The 13,939-nt window shown below is 34.7% G+C and overlaps 1 protein-coding gene across 7 annotated transcripts in view; it reads left to right on the plus strand.

The window, feature by feature from the left end:
• The window catches only part of LOC149420036 (intermembrane lipid transfer protein VPS13A-like), a 91,759-nt gene that overhangs the window by 35,246 nt on the left and 42,574 nt on the right, over nt 1–13,939 (plus strand). For 5 of the 7 annotated variants that reach the window (XM_089637434.1, XM_089637438.1, XM_089637439.1 and 2 more), the window contains exons 12-22: nt 1,499–1,635; nt 2,628–2,897; nt 6,388–6,575; nt 8,050–8,123; nt 8,405–8,566; nt 8,925–9,067; nt 10,665–10,814; nt 11,879–12,050; nt 12,333–12,518; nt 12,818–13,010; nt 13,690–13,862. In XM_089637434.1, the coding sequence (XP_089493560.1) occupies nt 1,499–1,635; nt 2,628–2,897; nt 6,388–6,575; nt 8,050–8,123; nt 8,405–8,566; nt 8,925–9,067; nt 10,665–10,814; nt 11,879–12,050; nt 12,333–12,518; nt 12,818–13,010; nt 13,690–13,862 (1,848 nt within the window). The remainder of the gene's footprint in view (nt 1–1,498; nt 1,636–2,627; nt 2,898–6,387; nt 6,576–8,049; nt 8,124–8,404; nt 8,567–8,924; nt 9,068–10,664; nt 10,815–11,878; nt 12,051–12,332; nt 12,519–12,817; nt 13,011–13,689; nt 13,863–13,939) is intronic. The other 2 variants (XM_089637436.1, XM_089637437.1) reach the window with 1 other exon arrangement.

A 13,939-nucleotide genomic window follows, 5' to 3' on the forward strand; every position in this document is an offset into this window, starting at 1 on the left:
CTATTATACCGTAAGATATAATTGATTGGCATAAAGAAAAGTATACCGTTTTTAGTGTATTTTTATTAGAATATTTCGTAGTGACCTGAAGATATATGCCAGTTTCCGTATACGGTTTGTAACATTTATTACTTGATCTTCCCATCGTAGTTTATTGTCAATTATTACACCCAAATATTTAATGGAATCTACTCGTTCTAGTGGATTGCACAGACAACTAGAGTTATCTCTACAAGAATGTATTTTTAGTGTATGATTGATTGAAGGCTGACTCGGAATATTAAGACTAAACGTTATATATTTCGTTTTAGTTATGTTTAAGGTGAGTAGATTATCATCCAACCACTGTTTAATAATTTGCAATGTTAGATCCGCTCTGTGAAATGTTTCTTCCCATGTCTTACCTTTTAGTACTAGGGCAGTGTCATCGGCGAAAGTGATTATATTGCCATCAATAATAGATAGTTTACATAAGTCATTGATATAAATGAGAAAAAGTGTGGGACCGAGTACACTGCCCTGTGGCACACCAAAGTTAATGCTAGTTGAATGGGATGGTTTATGCGATGGTAGCTTAACACATTGCTTTCTGTCTGTGAGGTACGATTTGAACCAATCAAATGCCTTATTCTTTATTCCGATTTTTTTGAGCTTGGCTAGAAGGATTGGATGAGATACTGTATCAAATGCCTTAGCTAAATCCAGAAATATTGCCAGACATTTATCACCTTTGTCTAAGGCTTGTGTTATATGTGATGTTAGTTCTAAAATAGCTGAATCTGTATTGAGTCCTTCTCTAAAGCCATACTGGTTTGACGAGAGTATGTTATATTTTGTAAGATGGTCGATAAGTCTTTTTTTTACTATTTTTTCAATAATTTTTGATAGTGATGATAATATTGAAATTGGTCTGTAGTTTGTTATGTCAGTAGGATTTCCGGACTTAAAAATTGGTTGAACTAGGGCAAGTTGTTAACATATTATACATAAACGCAATATGTGGTTATCTTTTTAGTGATAAACTAATGTTTATTAGACAAGGTTTTTATGTAAAGCGCAAATTATAATTAGCAATAATTATTCACCTGAAATACCCATACCAATTGAAAAAATCTCCCGAGAAAGAATATTTGCCGCTGACGGGAATTGAACCCGCAGCCTTTTGTTTGATGGTCAGCTGCTCTAACCACTAAGCTACGTCGTTATTTTTTGGCGTGTTTGTAATAAGCCGACATAGCTTAATGGCTAGAGCAGCTGACCAGCAATTAAAAGGCTGCGGGTTCAATTCCCGTCGGCAGCATTTATTCTCTCTCGGGAGATTTTTTCAATCTATATGTGTATTTAAGGTGAATAATTATTGGATATAATAATTTGTCTGTTCTAGCTAATCTATTAGTTTTATATGCACGTAAGTATACATGTCTGACAAAGCAATGATGAAAGCATGATTCTGTGGCAACTTTTTGAGATAATAATATGGTTGATTGTGCGCTTCTAGGTCTTCTTTTGTGACTCTGGAGATGACTGGAGGAATGCTCGGAAGTTGCCGGATTCAGATCTCCATCTCATTCCCAAAATTAGACTGCAACTGGTGTTCTCTAACAGCATCAAACAGGAATATAAACTTTTACCCAAGTAATTCAAACATTTATCTAACATATATAAATCCTTATTTTATCGCTATAATTAATGATCATGAGTATTACATAATAAATGGCTGTCCAAAAACTAGTCCCAGCGAGAGTTCGTACGGAACTCTTCGATGTTCATCCTCCTCTTTCTTACACGTCTTGTTTGAAAACGAAAAAGAAAGACGATACTAGAACAATGACATATGATCTCTGGCTGGGAGTAGTATATTTAGCCGAATAAAATGAATGTACATATAAGTTAGTTCTTATATCAATAAGATCAGTCATAGAGAGTCCTAGAGACCGAAGATCCTCCACTCTGGTTGTTTTCCCTCCATTTCTTTATCCATTCGAGCAATGGCTACCCAAATTTAGGTTGGTGAATTTTAGGAATTATAAATTTAACCATTTAAAATAAATAAATTATAAAGCCTCAAAATGTGGGATAAACGAAGAAATCTAAATCTTGCTTTAAGCCGCAGTAAACAGTTAATATGTGGAAGTATGATATTATTTAAATCGTACGGATGAATCGAAAATCAAACTCCCAGAAATCTCCATCGCTCGAGTGAATAAGTCCATAGATGTTCACCTTCACATCTTATACCCACCTAAGTTCTCTTCCAAACACTGATACGTCCTGAAAATTTACTGCATATAGAGTCCTATACTTGCTGCATATCCTACCCAGGTCAACTTTCCTAGTTTTATAAATACATTCTGTTAGTCATCAACCTGAACACGAAAAGGCGACGAAAACGATCATGATAAATGATGATTTTTAATTCTTTGCATTTCTCACCTGGTAATTTCTTGTACGTACGTAATATTATCTTCTGATAATTTCTTTTAAATCTCTAAGTATCTTTTAAATGAGATTTTATTATTGGTTTGTTCACACAAACAATCTCTAAAAACACTATGCTTATAATAAATTAATAATCATTAATGATTATAGTTTTTCTGTGTGTATAATATTCTTATAATCTTTTTCAGGCACAAACTAAACATCACAATATCTAGCATCAAACTGAACCTGTCAGACCGAAGGATCGGCCTAATGTGGGAGTTCTTTGAAAACGTTCCCTTGCCGACTTCCAACACCGTCCCCCTGTCTGCTATGGACTGCTCCAATGCCGTGGAACATGCGGAAAACACCGCCATTGCAAAACTCTTCAAGTGCGATAAGATATCTTCCGACTTAAAGCTGAACGAGCTGGCGGCGTTGAAGAGAAAGATTGTCGTTGCTTATCTGTATCGTAACAGGTAATATATTTTTTTTTTATTGATTTATTACCTACTGTATCAATTTACATAATACATAATTGCGTGGAAAAGGTTTACATAGGGGTATACAGTGAAACCTGCTTAATCGTAAATACGCGGCTGTTGCATAATATGTTGTCCATCGGCGGCTACTTGTAATGATCTACCCTTTCTACTTCAAACTTTTCCTTCTCTTCTTTCTACGATAAATTTTCCTTAAGTCCCGTAGGTAACTTTTCCATAAGGCTTTGGTTATGTATATATCCGGGGTAGGAATGTCCTCCTTTCCGTCTTTCAAGCCTTTGTCCCTCTCCTTATTACACACCCCTTCAAGTGTGTACATCCTAGTTTGTCTACGTGACGTACGACCTTGAACGTACTCATCTCACGTGACGGTTCAGTATAAAAAGGCTTCACCGAACGTTGTGTTGGTTTTTTGTTTCTCGGTTTAGAAACCTAGTTATCTATGTATGTGTGGTATCCCTTGGTTCTTTTGAGATAGAGTGAGTTGAATCCATTACCGCTGTGTTTTAAAGCCATTTTATAAACCTTATCTTCTAAGTCGCCTGCTCCCCCAACTAGCTACGCGATTCTATCTATCGTAGGGTAATGTGAATATAATAAAGTGTTAGATTTTATATATGTGATATACATACGATAAATTTATGGTGTTAGGTGTCGGCGCCATCCATGTATATATTTTGGGAGGGGAAGGAGAGGAAAGGAAATGAAATTTTTTTCAAGTTAAGATTGGCTCCTCCTCTTTACCAAACAAAACCGATGGATGATAATTTGAGCAAGGCGATCGATATCTGCGTGTCTGGATATCACAACCGGCCGGGTCTCCCCTTGTTCCAAATCGGCAACCGTCACGCCAGAATAAAGAAAACCAGGTCTCATCACCAATTTCAGAATTGCCCCAACCTCAAACACCTCCAGGAAAATCTACTTTACTGAGTGTAGAAGGGGAAAACCATGACATCCCTTGTCACGAATCTAGTCGCGAAAATGTGACACGTAAGGTCCTAAGTTACGTGCCACCTCTAGAAAACGTTGTAACTCCCTCGTCGTCGGGGATTTACATCCCTTTCTAGGTCAATAACATAGATAACACACGACGATCTTGTCGACATTTAGCCTGCCTTTAGCGATAGGTTGTGTGCCTACCCATTCAGCCAATTATCATGTGAGATATATGTAAGGTCTACTCGAAATGCCAAATTTAGGATGAGGACTGTCTGTATTTTAATATTTGGTTCCAGTATTTATTTTATGAGGTTACTAGCATCCTCGTGTATTAGGTATGGGTAACTTCTATTGAATACCTATCCTCTCAGGTAGGTATAAACGGATAATTGGTTTGATTTTTGCATTTAATTTAAAGAGGCTGCCTACCTCTCGAAAGGTACCTGTTGAGAAAAGTTGTTCGGTTGGTAGTTTTATTTCGGAGATTACCACCTCCCTCTTTTGACTCTAGATTTGTTTTTGTGCATCCCAATTCGTAACTTAGAAAGTCAAACAATAGATGAAAAGTATTAAATTAGAAAGTCAAATAACAGAAGAAAAGTATTCATTTTGTTCTATCTGGTTGCATCCGATCGCTTTCTATTCGGGCGATCATACGCTAGCAAAACTTCCCCTTTGACTGACTGTACACCACGCCTCTCGGCCTCATAGTGTTCGCTGTTTCAATTGTACGCCAGTGTTGTGGTAGGTACCCTGTAGATAGGTATTTTTATACTGCAAATTTATATTGGTTGGCCTAATTTGTAATAGGTATTTTATGTTTCGTCGGCGATTCAATACCTACCGCAGGGACAACGTCATGATTTGATTCGCAATGTTTTAAAAGAATAACAGATTGGCAGGTAGGTAAATTTTCGATATGACCCTCGGTCCAAGGCGTTCCTCTAAAAACAAAAGTTATCGGCCTACATATGAAAGGTCGTTGACTCGTCTCTCGCTCACAGCTGATTGACAGTTCGCCTAGCACATCCCTTTTAATGATAACATTATTTGGGCGGCAGGTGTCGTAAACTTAGTTCCTGTACCTCGGTTGTATCCGTACTTTTAAAAGGGTCCTCTGAAATTTAATAAATAATATTAAAAAAACTCACCCAGTTAGTCATCTCTCATTCTCAGCGTGAAGCTTACCTGGTTACACTATATAGCTAAATCACTTCAATTTTTGATCTCCCCCCTATCGGCTTCTTTCCTCATTTTAGCGAAATCCTTGCAATCTGTTCAATTTTGGTCCCCTCCCTACGCTTATAAAAGGGTAATTAAATAATTCTGTAAATACAATTGTACCTCCCTAATCTCTGTTGGGATTCGAACCCGAGTTTATGATTTGTTTAATTCTCTGGATTTCGGTCTCCGTGGATAGAATGCCATCTCGTCAAATCAATTCCTCCCTAGCCCGATTAAAAAACTTCCTGCCTTTAAATACGTTCACTCTATTTTACAACGCAATCATTATTATTATTATTTTCATGTTTTTAAAACAAGTAATTTAGTTTGAACTACATATTTACGAAATCACGTTTAATTTAACACATTTTATATTATAATCGCGATCGCCCAACCCTTAGCGCCCCTGGGGTGATTTTTCACAAAACGGCGCTCTACAAATTATCCAATTATTATTATTGTCATTATTATTAATTGTATTCTCACTGAGTCGAACCACTTTCACTTCACACAAACACCGGTTCAATAATCTTTCACTTTAATTCAAAAACCAACAAAGCTTTCTAACACCATCTGAATTCACTAATTAACTGTAATCTCACACAACACTTCTGATTTGTCTTCATTTCTCGGAGCTGTCAACGTATCCACGTTCAAGAACTGACTGCCCGTATTTTATCCCTTTCTGTGGGAATGTGTTTACTTAAGGCCTATAATCTATCCCATGTTGCTAGTCTAGACAAAAAAAATTTTGAGCACGTTCGTTTATTATTTATCGTTTATTTATGTGGATATTCAAAACATCACATACTCCCGTACATGGATGTTGCATGTATGATTCATGAACTTTCACTAAAACATAATCATTGTTCAAAAACATGCCCAATCTAATTTTAACATACTTAATAAATTTTAAATTTTCTTTTATCTATTCAATTTATAAACAAGTTCTGCTGTGCGATTAATATTATGCATAACAGATGTTTCGCCTTCTGAAGGCATTATAAAACTGTGGTTAAGCCACTTACAGATGATATATTTGTATTATTTCTATATTTGTGCATATAATTAAATTACTTTTATTTTTATTACTTATGCCCTTATTGATTTCCGAGTAAAATGTCGGAAATTATTATTAATTACCCTTTAAAAAAATTTCCACTTATTGTATTGTTTAAATTAATAAACTTGATAACAATAAAATTTGCATAACAAAGTGTTTCTTAATGTTTTCTAGTTACACATAAATAATAAATAATGTTACATCATTTCTCGAAAATGTATATGTTCTGATTTTCAGGGCTAAGCAATCCTTGAGTGACACAGCAGGAGCTAAGAATGGGTTCAGTGAATCGGATAAGTCCTTTGTATCCGTGGAACAGAGCGATGATGACGCGGAGATATGGGCAAGGACAGTGGACCTGCCTGGCTTCGATGACAATGTCTCTCCCAATAATTATATCACTGTTCTTCTGAGATTTGTCATAGGTACACTCAAAAATGCAATATTTCACCATTTTTATGTAATATTACTCTCGAATCCCTATGTTTAAAACCTTTTTTTTTTAAACAAACTAAAAAAATTAAACTCAAGAGCTAGTTCTCTTCACTGGTGTACAAATACTAAAAAAACATATATTTCACTATTTGTTCTTATATTTATCTAACACTTCGCAAGAGTGCTCTTGTCAGCATACGTGCTGATGGGGGAATTATAACACCACCCGGTTGGGCAGCATTGTGAAGTGGATTTAGGCAGGGGCTGTAGGAAGGGATTCGTTATTGTGAGTCTTGAAGAAGCCTGAAACTTATGCAAAAATGAGTTGAAGAAACAGCCCATTCTCATAAAGCCAACATCAACTGTGAATGGGTATTCTGGCTGTATCTGTCAAGTTTTGTGTATGTGCCCCAGTGCACAGGGCAGGCTCCATTGAACTATCTGTAAAACATACTCAGCATACCTACATTGCTTATGTGCATTATGGCAATCTAGTTGGACTACTGTGAATTTTTAGTTTCATGTTACTGTTAGGTTTACCTCTTTTTTTAGTGATTTAAGCTGGAATACAGAGTGTCCTAAATGAGAATTGAGTATTATATACATATTTCATTCTACCTGTTCCAAGGAACCCTGCATTAAAATGATTTTATGTTTAATCTTAGATGAACTAAAAGAGAATATAAATCATTGAGACAAAGTGCCTAGTTCCACTGAACTGGGTCCATTGAACATACTTGAGATTTACTGCTTTTAGTACCGCACATAACTTTGTTCGTCAGAAAAGCTGACACCAGCTGCTACAAACACGTTGCTCTGGAATCTTTTTTTGTTAAAAATGCCTTCCTGTGCTTTTGAGAGGTGCAAAAATCATTCTCGAGCAAAAAACAAATCTGATTATTTCGATTAGTAACTACACACGAATCACTTATAATTTAAATAATCACAATTATTCAAGACTTTTGGCACCTGAAAACAGTAAATGTAGAAACATATAAGCAAAAGAAGGACAACCTAGTGACAGTATATCTTATTCTACTACGCTGCTCGATGTCGTGATGCAAGCAGCAGCCCATTCTCGGGCGAGTATGTCCGCCGTGAGCATGTCTGCACGTGACGATTGATATATCCGCCCGACATCCATTCAAAAATGCTCATCGCTCGCCTGTGACGCCTTGCTCGTCATGGACATGATCTCCCGTGAATGGACCCCTTAAAGCCACCCCGGTGGGCTGTAGATAATACAGCTATTTCATCCATACACACATGATCTTTGAATTTCTATCCTTTTCTTGTGCGTTTCCTCTATTAGCTTGAAACTGAAATCAAGATAAATATAACCTTTCTTTGTATTTATTAAGTCTGTGTGTTTAGTTAGTTTGGTTTGGATGTGAAAAAAAGTAATAAGCTCTTTTTAGGTAAATGATTGTTGTATTTCAAATGTTTTTTTTTTCATCTCTACAGGAGAAGCAGTTTTACATCTCTCCCGTTCTTTAGACTCTGCAGAAAAACCTTATATGATGCTACGTCTTGGTAAAGTAAGTACAATTGCTTAATTCAACTCTTTTATTTACGTGAATACCGCACAAAGTGTCAACTTCTCCCAACTGTCTGGAGCCAGTGTGACTGTGGCATTCCCAATCAGAGTATGTTGTGAAGCTGAAAATAGTGGCGAGGGGAAGGAAATGGGAGAGAGAGAAGGTGAGGAAATACCTGGCTATTTCAAGGAATTCAACTAATGATCTTAATGATCTTCAAAATTTTCCGCTTTTATTTTAATATTACGATTGCGACAAATTATTATTATTTCTTGTTGTAGGTTTGTGTGGACATGGCGCTGATGAAGTACGGACCTGCCCTGCAAATAAGTCTCCAGTCACTGATGCTATCGGATAAGTTACATCAAGGGGCTTCCGGAGAATATCTGGAACTTATCACAACCGATCCAACTGAGGAGATTGTCAATGTGCTTTACAGAAAGGCAAGCATAATTTTTTTTACAATTTGTCCTGTTTTTGCACATACATAATATTACAAGTTTTTCAGGGTTAGAAACTAGTCCCAAAGGCGTACTTACAGAACCATCCCAAAGTCATGAAAAGCAATAGGAACTTTTCCAAAATATGTGTGAAAATTCAAAAAAACAATTCAAACTGTGTTCAAACCATTTTCAAAATGGCCTTAAAAGCCGAAACAGCTGTTTTAACAATAACAAAAACCATAAAAATACTTGCAGAACTTAATTATTATATTATTAAATTTGATTTTAATTCAATTTAAAAACATATATATGTATATAAAATAATCTCATAAATTTGATTAAAATGTATTTTCCATAGGTGAGAGCGGACTGTCCAGATTTCAAATCCCATTTCCACAGCGTTGAACAATCCTTGGTGGCTGATATTGGCAATCTTACCCTGGTTCTTCACCAGGAGGCTTGGCAAACTCTCCTTAAGTACATGGAGTACATCTTGCAAAAGTAAGTCATGAAATATTATTGAACAGCTTGACACACTTAACTTTGCAGTTAGTGGCTTTACTAGTGAACATTTTGTGGTTACAAATTCTAATGGATTTCAAAAAATTAGTTCCTACTTTAGCTGCCTGCAAATGTAACTGTGTCAAGATGATTTTTATTTTTGCACTGGCTCGTGCTTTTAATTTTTGCGTTTATTTTATTTTTTTGTCGAAAGTAATGAATTTTTCCCAATTTTTACAAAACGCAAATAACTTCCATTTTGCTAGCACTCGCAAATATAGGCGAAGCTCGTATGTGACAACTCCAATGTAACTTCTATCTCTTTCTCATAAATGTCTAAAGTGGTATTTCTACATTTTACAAAAAACAACAATCGGTAAGGGACAAAACAATTTTCAAAAAATCCTCTACTTGTTAAATCAAAAATTTTATATTTTTAATTGCAATTCATTTTTTTTTTTTTTAATTTAAAAAAAAAAGAAAGACAAACATTTCCGTGTTACTAATAACCTGACAATATTTGAAAATCTCCTACTACCCCCACAGTAAGCTGAAAATGTTGCTTGTGTTGTGATGGAGGACTTAGCCAGCCGAGGAATCGAACACACTACGCCCGAGTGGGACCCAAGCGCGATGTCAACTCGGCCACCGACCGGTCATGTTATTAACGGTCAATATTATTAACGAATATATGCATATATTCGTTACTAATATTAAAATCAGAAAGAGTTTTTAATCTGCTTTTAAAAACAGTATTTCATTTCGGTATACATTCAAAAACATTGAATGTATTTAAAAAATAATGTTGTCTGGAAATATTTATAAATAAATTCAAATCTCAAATTATTCGAGGAGTTGGTAAAAATGTGCTTTAGGAGTGTTTAAAACAAACTACGAGTATACAATGAAATTACATATAGTAACAAGGGTGACCGGGAATGTCATCAAAATGACAATTCAGCACACCTCCAAAAAGTGATATGAAGTCATGAAAAGTGATGAAACAAAAACTAGGTTAAATAGTTTGTTTCATGACTTATTATAACTTTTCAAGACTTTCTATAGGTGTGTTGAATTGTCATTTTGATGAGTTATCCGGTCACCAGTAATTTATACAAGTGAACTGAAGTCAAGCCAAAGAAGTTTCTTATGCTAAAGTTCGTTGGAAATGAAGTTTTAATATCTTAAAATTAATTTAGGGTTAAAGGAAGGGGAGAGAAAGAGGAATAAGGAAGAGGATAGGAGATGCTCCCGATACATTCCATACTCTCATGTTAATAATCGGTCGTATGCATTACTTCATGTCGATATTTCTTTTGGTTATTACTATGAAAATTACTATGTCAATGCTGTGAAATTAAACTAAGTAATAAGCTAGGTAGAGAGTGATTTACTTATTTTCATTCTTTGTACTACAGTTTGCCATTGAAATGAATTGAAAACCCGCATAAAATGACCTGCTGCTAATTTTATGTGTTCCAGTGCTGGTTCGCATAGTTATCCCATAGATCTTGGCTTATTAGACGCCATTTTCTGCTTCTGTAGAAAGCAATGCATTGAAATTCTCAAGTAATGTATATTTAACATTAATGAATAGGCATTTTGATTACAGGGTGCAATCGAGGGACTCAATACAGATAAAGAAGATTATTAATCCCCATACGAAGACTTTAATGGATTTGTTGAACGGGCCTGATAAAGAAGCACCTATTCCACCTGGAGCTACAAAATTCAGTTATTCATTCAGGTAAACAAAACAAAAGGTATTAAATAAATTGGTTATCAACCTTTTGATGAAAGTTTGTCATATCATAAATTCATAAAATGTAAGTACATAAAACCTCTTTAAAATATATCAAACATTTTTCAATGGATTTGTGAATATGAGGTGTAAAACTGAAGAAATTAAAAATGTCTAAAAAATACAGTAAAACCCTGTTATTTTTAAATCCACGGTCATGTACGGAAATATAATTGAAATTTTCCAGAAAATTTACATTGAGAATTGTTGCTCTCGCTTCTTTCAAGAAAATTGACAAATTAATTTTGACATAAAAACGGTAGACTTAATTAATGAAATATTTTTTAGTTTAAAAAAAAGACAACTTTACAAAAATGTCAACAAACATTGTTTAACCCAAATAAGAAGTTTTCTGAACACAGAAACTGTCAAAATAAATGTATTGTTTCGGGAGCCCAAATAGAAGATTACGAGCTATTAGAAAACGAAAACATGACCTTATTTTTTATTAAGTATAGTTTGGAGAAAAATATATCACAAAATTTACATTAACCACTCGGGTCACGCAGTGCTGTATTTGGCACAAAAAATCTAAATGCCTTTGAGTCACATTGTGCTATATCTGTCACCAAATAACACATCTCATAATATTCTTTTTTTATTTATGTCAGACATATGATGTGAACAGAATTCAAAATCAGTTCAACAGCATACTATTTCTTTGCATTTAATAATTTAACATTATACACATAAAAAAAAATAATTTTAAATATTGTCAATTGGGAATATTTCTAGATAAATCTCTAATCTGACTGATTTTATAACGAATATGATATTATATTTAAATATTGAAGACAATATTAGTGATTCTTAAACGCAAATCTGAAACAGAAAAATCAGAAAAGGAAACGGTCACATCTGGGACAAACATATATATTATAATTTGAGGTTTTACTCAATAAGTTATTCCGAAAAATAATAATGATATTATATTGTCTAGACCCGAGTGGCTAGATAATTTGAATTAACAATAGGTCTCAAAGTGGTAATAATAAATGGTTATTTTTCAGATTATCCCAGCTTCGAGTCAAGCTGTCTCATTCAGACATAGATCTATTGGATATTAAGCTTAGTGGTTTGGAGAGTGACTGCGTTTTCAAAGCCAACGAGAGGATGATCCTGAAAGTATTTTTGAACACCTTCACAGTGGACGACCTTTCAGAAATGACTCTTTACAATAAAGTTAGTTTTCTTCACATTATAATGATATTTATGTTGTTATTAATGGAGCATGAGACCATTGTTAGATTCTGTAGGTCCCAAAGACTGCGATGGGCTGGATGTGTTGCAAGAATGCAAGCAGACCGAAGGTCGGAGAAGAGGTGACTGTAGAAGAGGATTGGAGCAGAACAGGAAAGCCTGAGAAGTGAAGATCATTTGCAGATTAGGTCAAATCCCACCTTGGAATATAGCGCTATAATTTTTAATTTGAATGAATTAATGGTGTTTTCTGGTCTTATATAGATGATGTGGGTGGACGAGGACAAAGTGTTGGAGATGAAATATGTCAGACATAGTCCCAGAATCTACAGGAATGCTGGAAAAGATAATTTGGTGCAGTGCGATGATGTTAAATCAGATGGTTCGTTGAAAGTGTACATAGGAAGATTGCACATTGTTCTACTGTATAAAATGATCATTGACTTGCAGGTAACTTAATTGTCACTTTATTAAATAATCATTTTGCTGGTTCTATTTTGAACAGTCAAAAAATATGATATCAACAATATGGCGTTTCATGTTGACAGTCGGCTGTTTCAAAGCTACATAACTCATTATGAAAATGACATAGCGAATAGAAATAATTGAGTTAACCTAAACCCTGAAAATTACATTTTGCCAGAGTTCACTTTTTGTGAGTTTTTAATGAAAAACACAATCAAACAGATGTTAATAGGAGGGGGGATGGAAGTTATTAACAATTTATTATTGTCAATTTTCATTTACAGCACTTCTTTGAACCATTTATACCAACTGGAGTAACAAATGAGGCCATCAAGAATGCAGAGAAAGGAGTAGAGACTCAGCTGTCCAATATGAAAAGCTGGCAAACGAGACTTCACATCTCCATTGAGGTTCATGCACCTGTTTTCCTGCTGCCACAAAAATCCACATCTCCCAATCTCATTGTTTTTAATATGGGTAAGTTATTTTGTTCCCATGTAACATATTTGATTTGGTAGTTAAAATACTGTTTGTACCATAGCACCGACAACAAAGCTCATTTTCAAAAGCACTTAAAAGTTTATTTATCAAACTGGCACAAGCCAACCTTATTATAAAATTTCACAATAAAATCACTCCGTTGTTCACTAGTTCCGTGTATATGAAACTCTCTTTCAGATCACATAAAGAAGCCTTTTCCAAAAAAGGTTCATTTACCATTCAAAAAGTCCTCCACAACATAGGTGACCTCCTAACGTGGAGGTCAATACACAATATCTGTATATTATTCATGTGTTGATAATAATATTAAATAAATAAATAAAAACTTTGTAAACGGGGTTATTCTGGGGAAACTGAATATGGTAAATTATATCCTAATTTTATCAATATATACATAAACCATTATCTGGTAAGACGGTACAATTTACAAAAACATAATTTTGCAAAAAACAACTAACTGACAAAAATAGAATCAGATGGTGAAAATTTTACAGCGGTACACCAAGAGTTAAGAGTAATGCTATATATGTACATATATTTAGCTATATGCTATATGTGATGTACGTCTTGTTCCATTTTCTGTTTGTTTAATAATATTTTTACTACTTTCTTAAGAATGTTCTGTTCTAACCACATTTTTTTTTTCTTATTGTAGGGGATTTTACAGTGGAAAATTTCTTCAAAGAAATAAGTCAGAGTATTATCAACAGCAATGCCAACGGAAGTCCAAAGAACAAGACTCCCGTGATTGACAACATGCTGGTTAAGTTGGATTCTGTGACTCTGTGCAGAGCCGTCATGACGTTAGCAGGCTCTTTAGAAGTTCAGGTAAGATACACATTACTGAATTAGCTATGTAAAAGCCCTAACTTACAAGATCTTGCTAACTTTTAATCAGTTCTTAA

Source organism: Hesperophylax consimilis, chromosome 11 (assembly GCF_061612785.1).
Source record: "Hesperophylax consimilis isolate HC1 chromosome 11, BYU_Hcon_1.0, whole genome shotgun sequence".
NCBI lineage: Eukaryota > Metazoa > Arthropoda > Insecta > Trichoptera > Limnephilidae > Hesperophylax > Hesperophylax consimilis.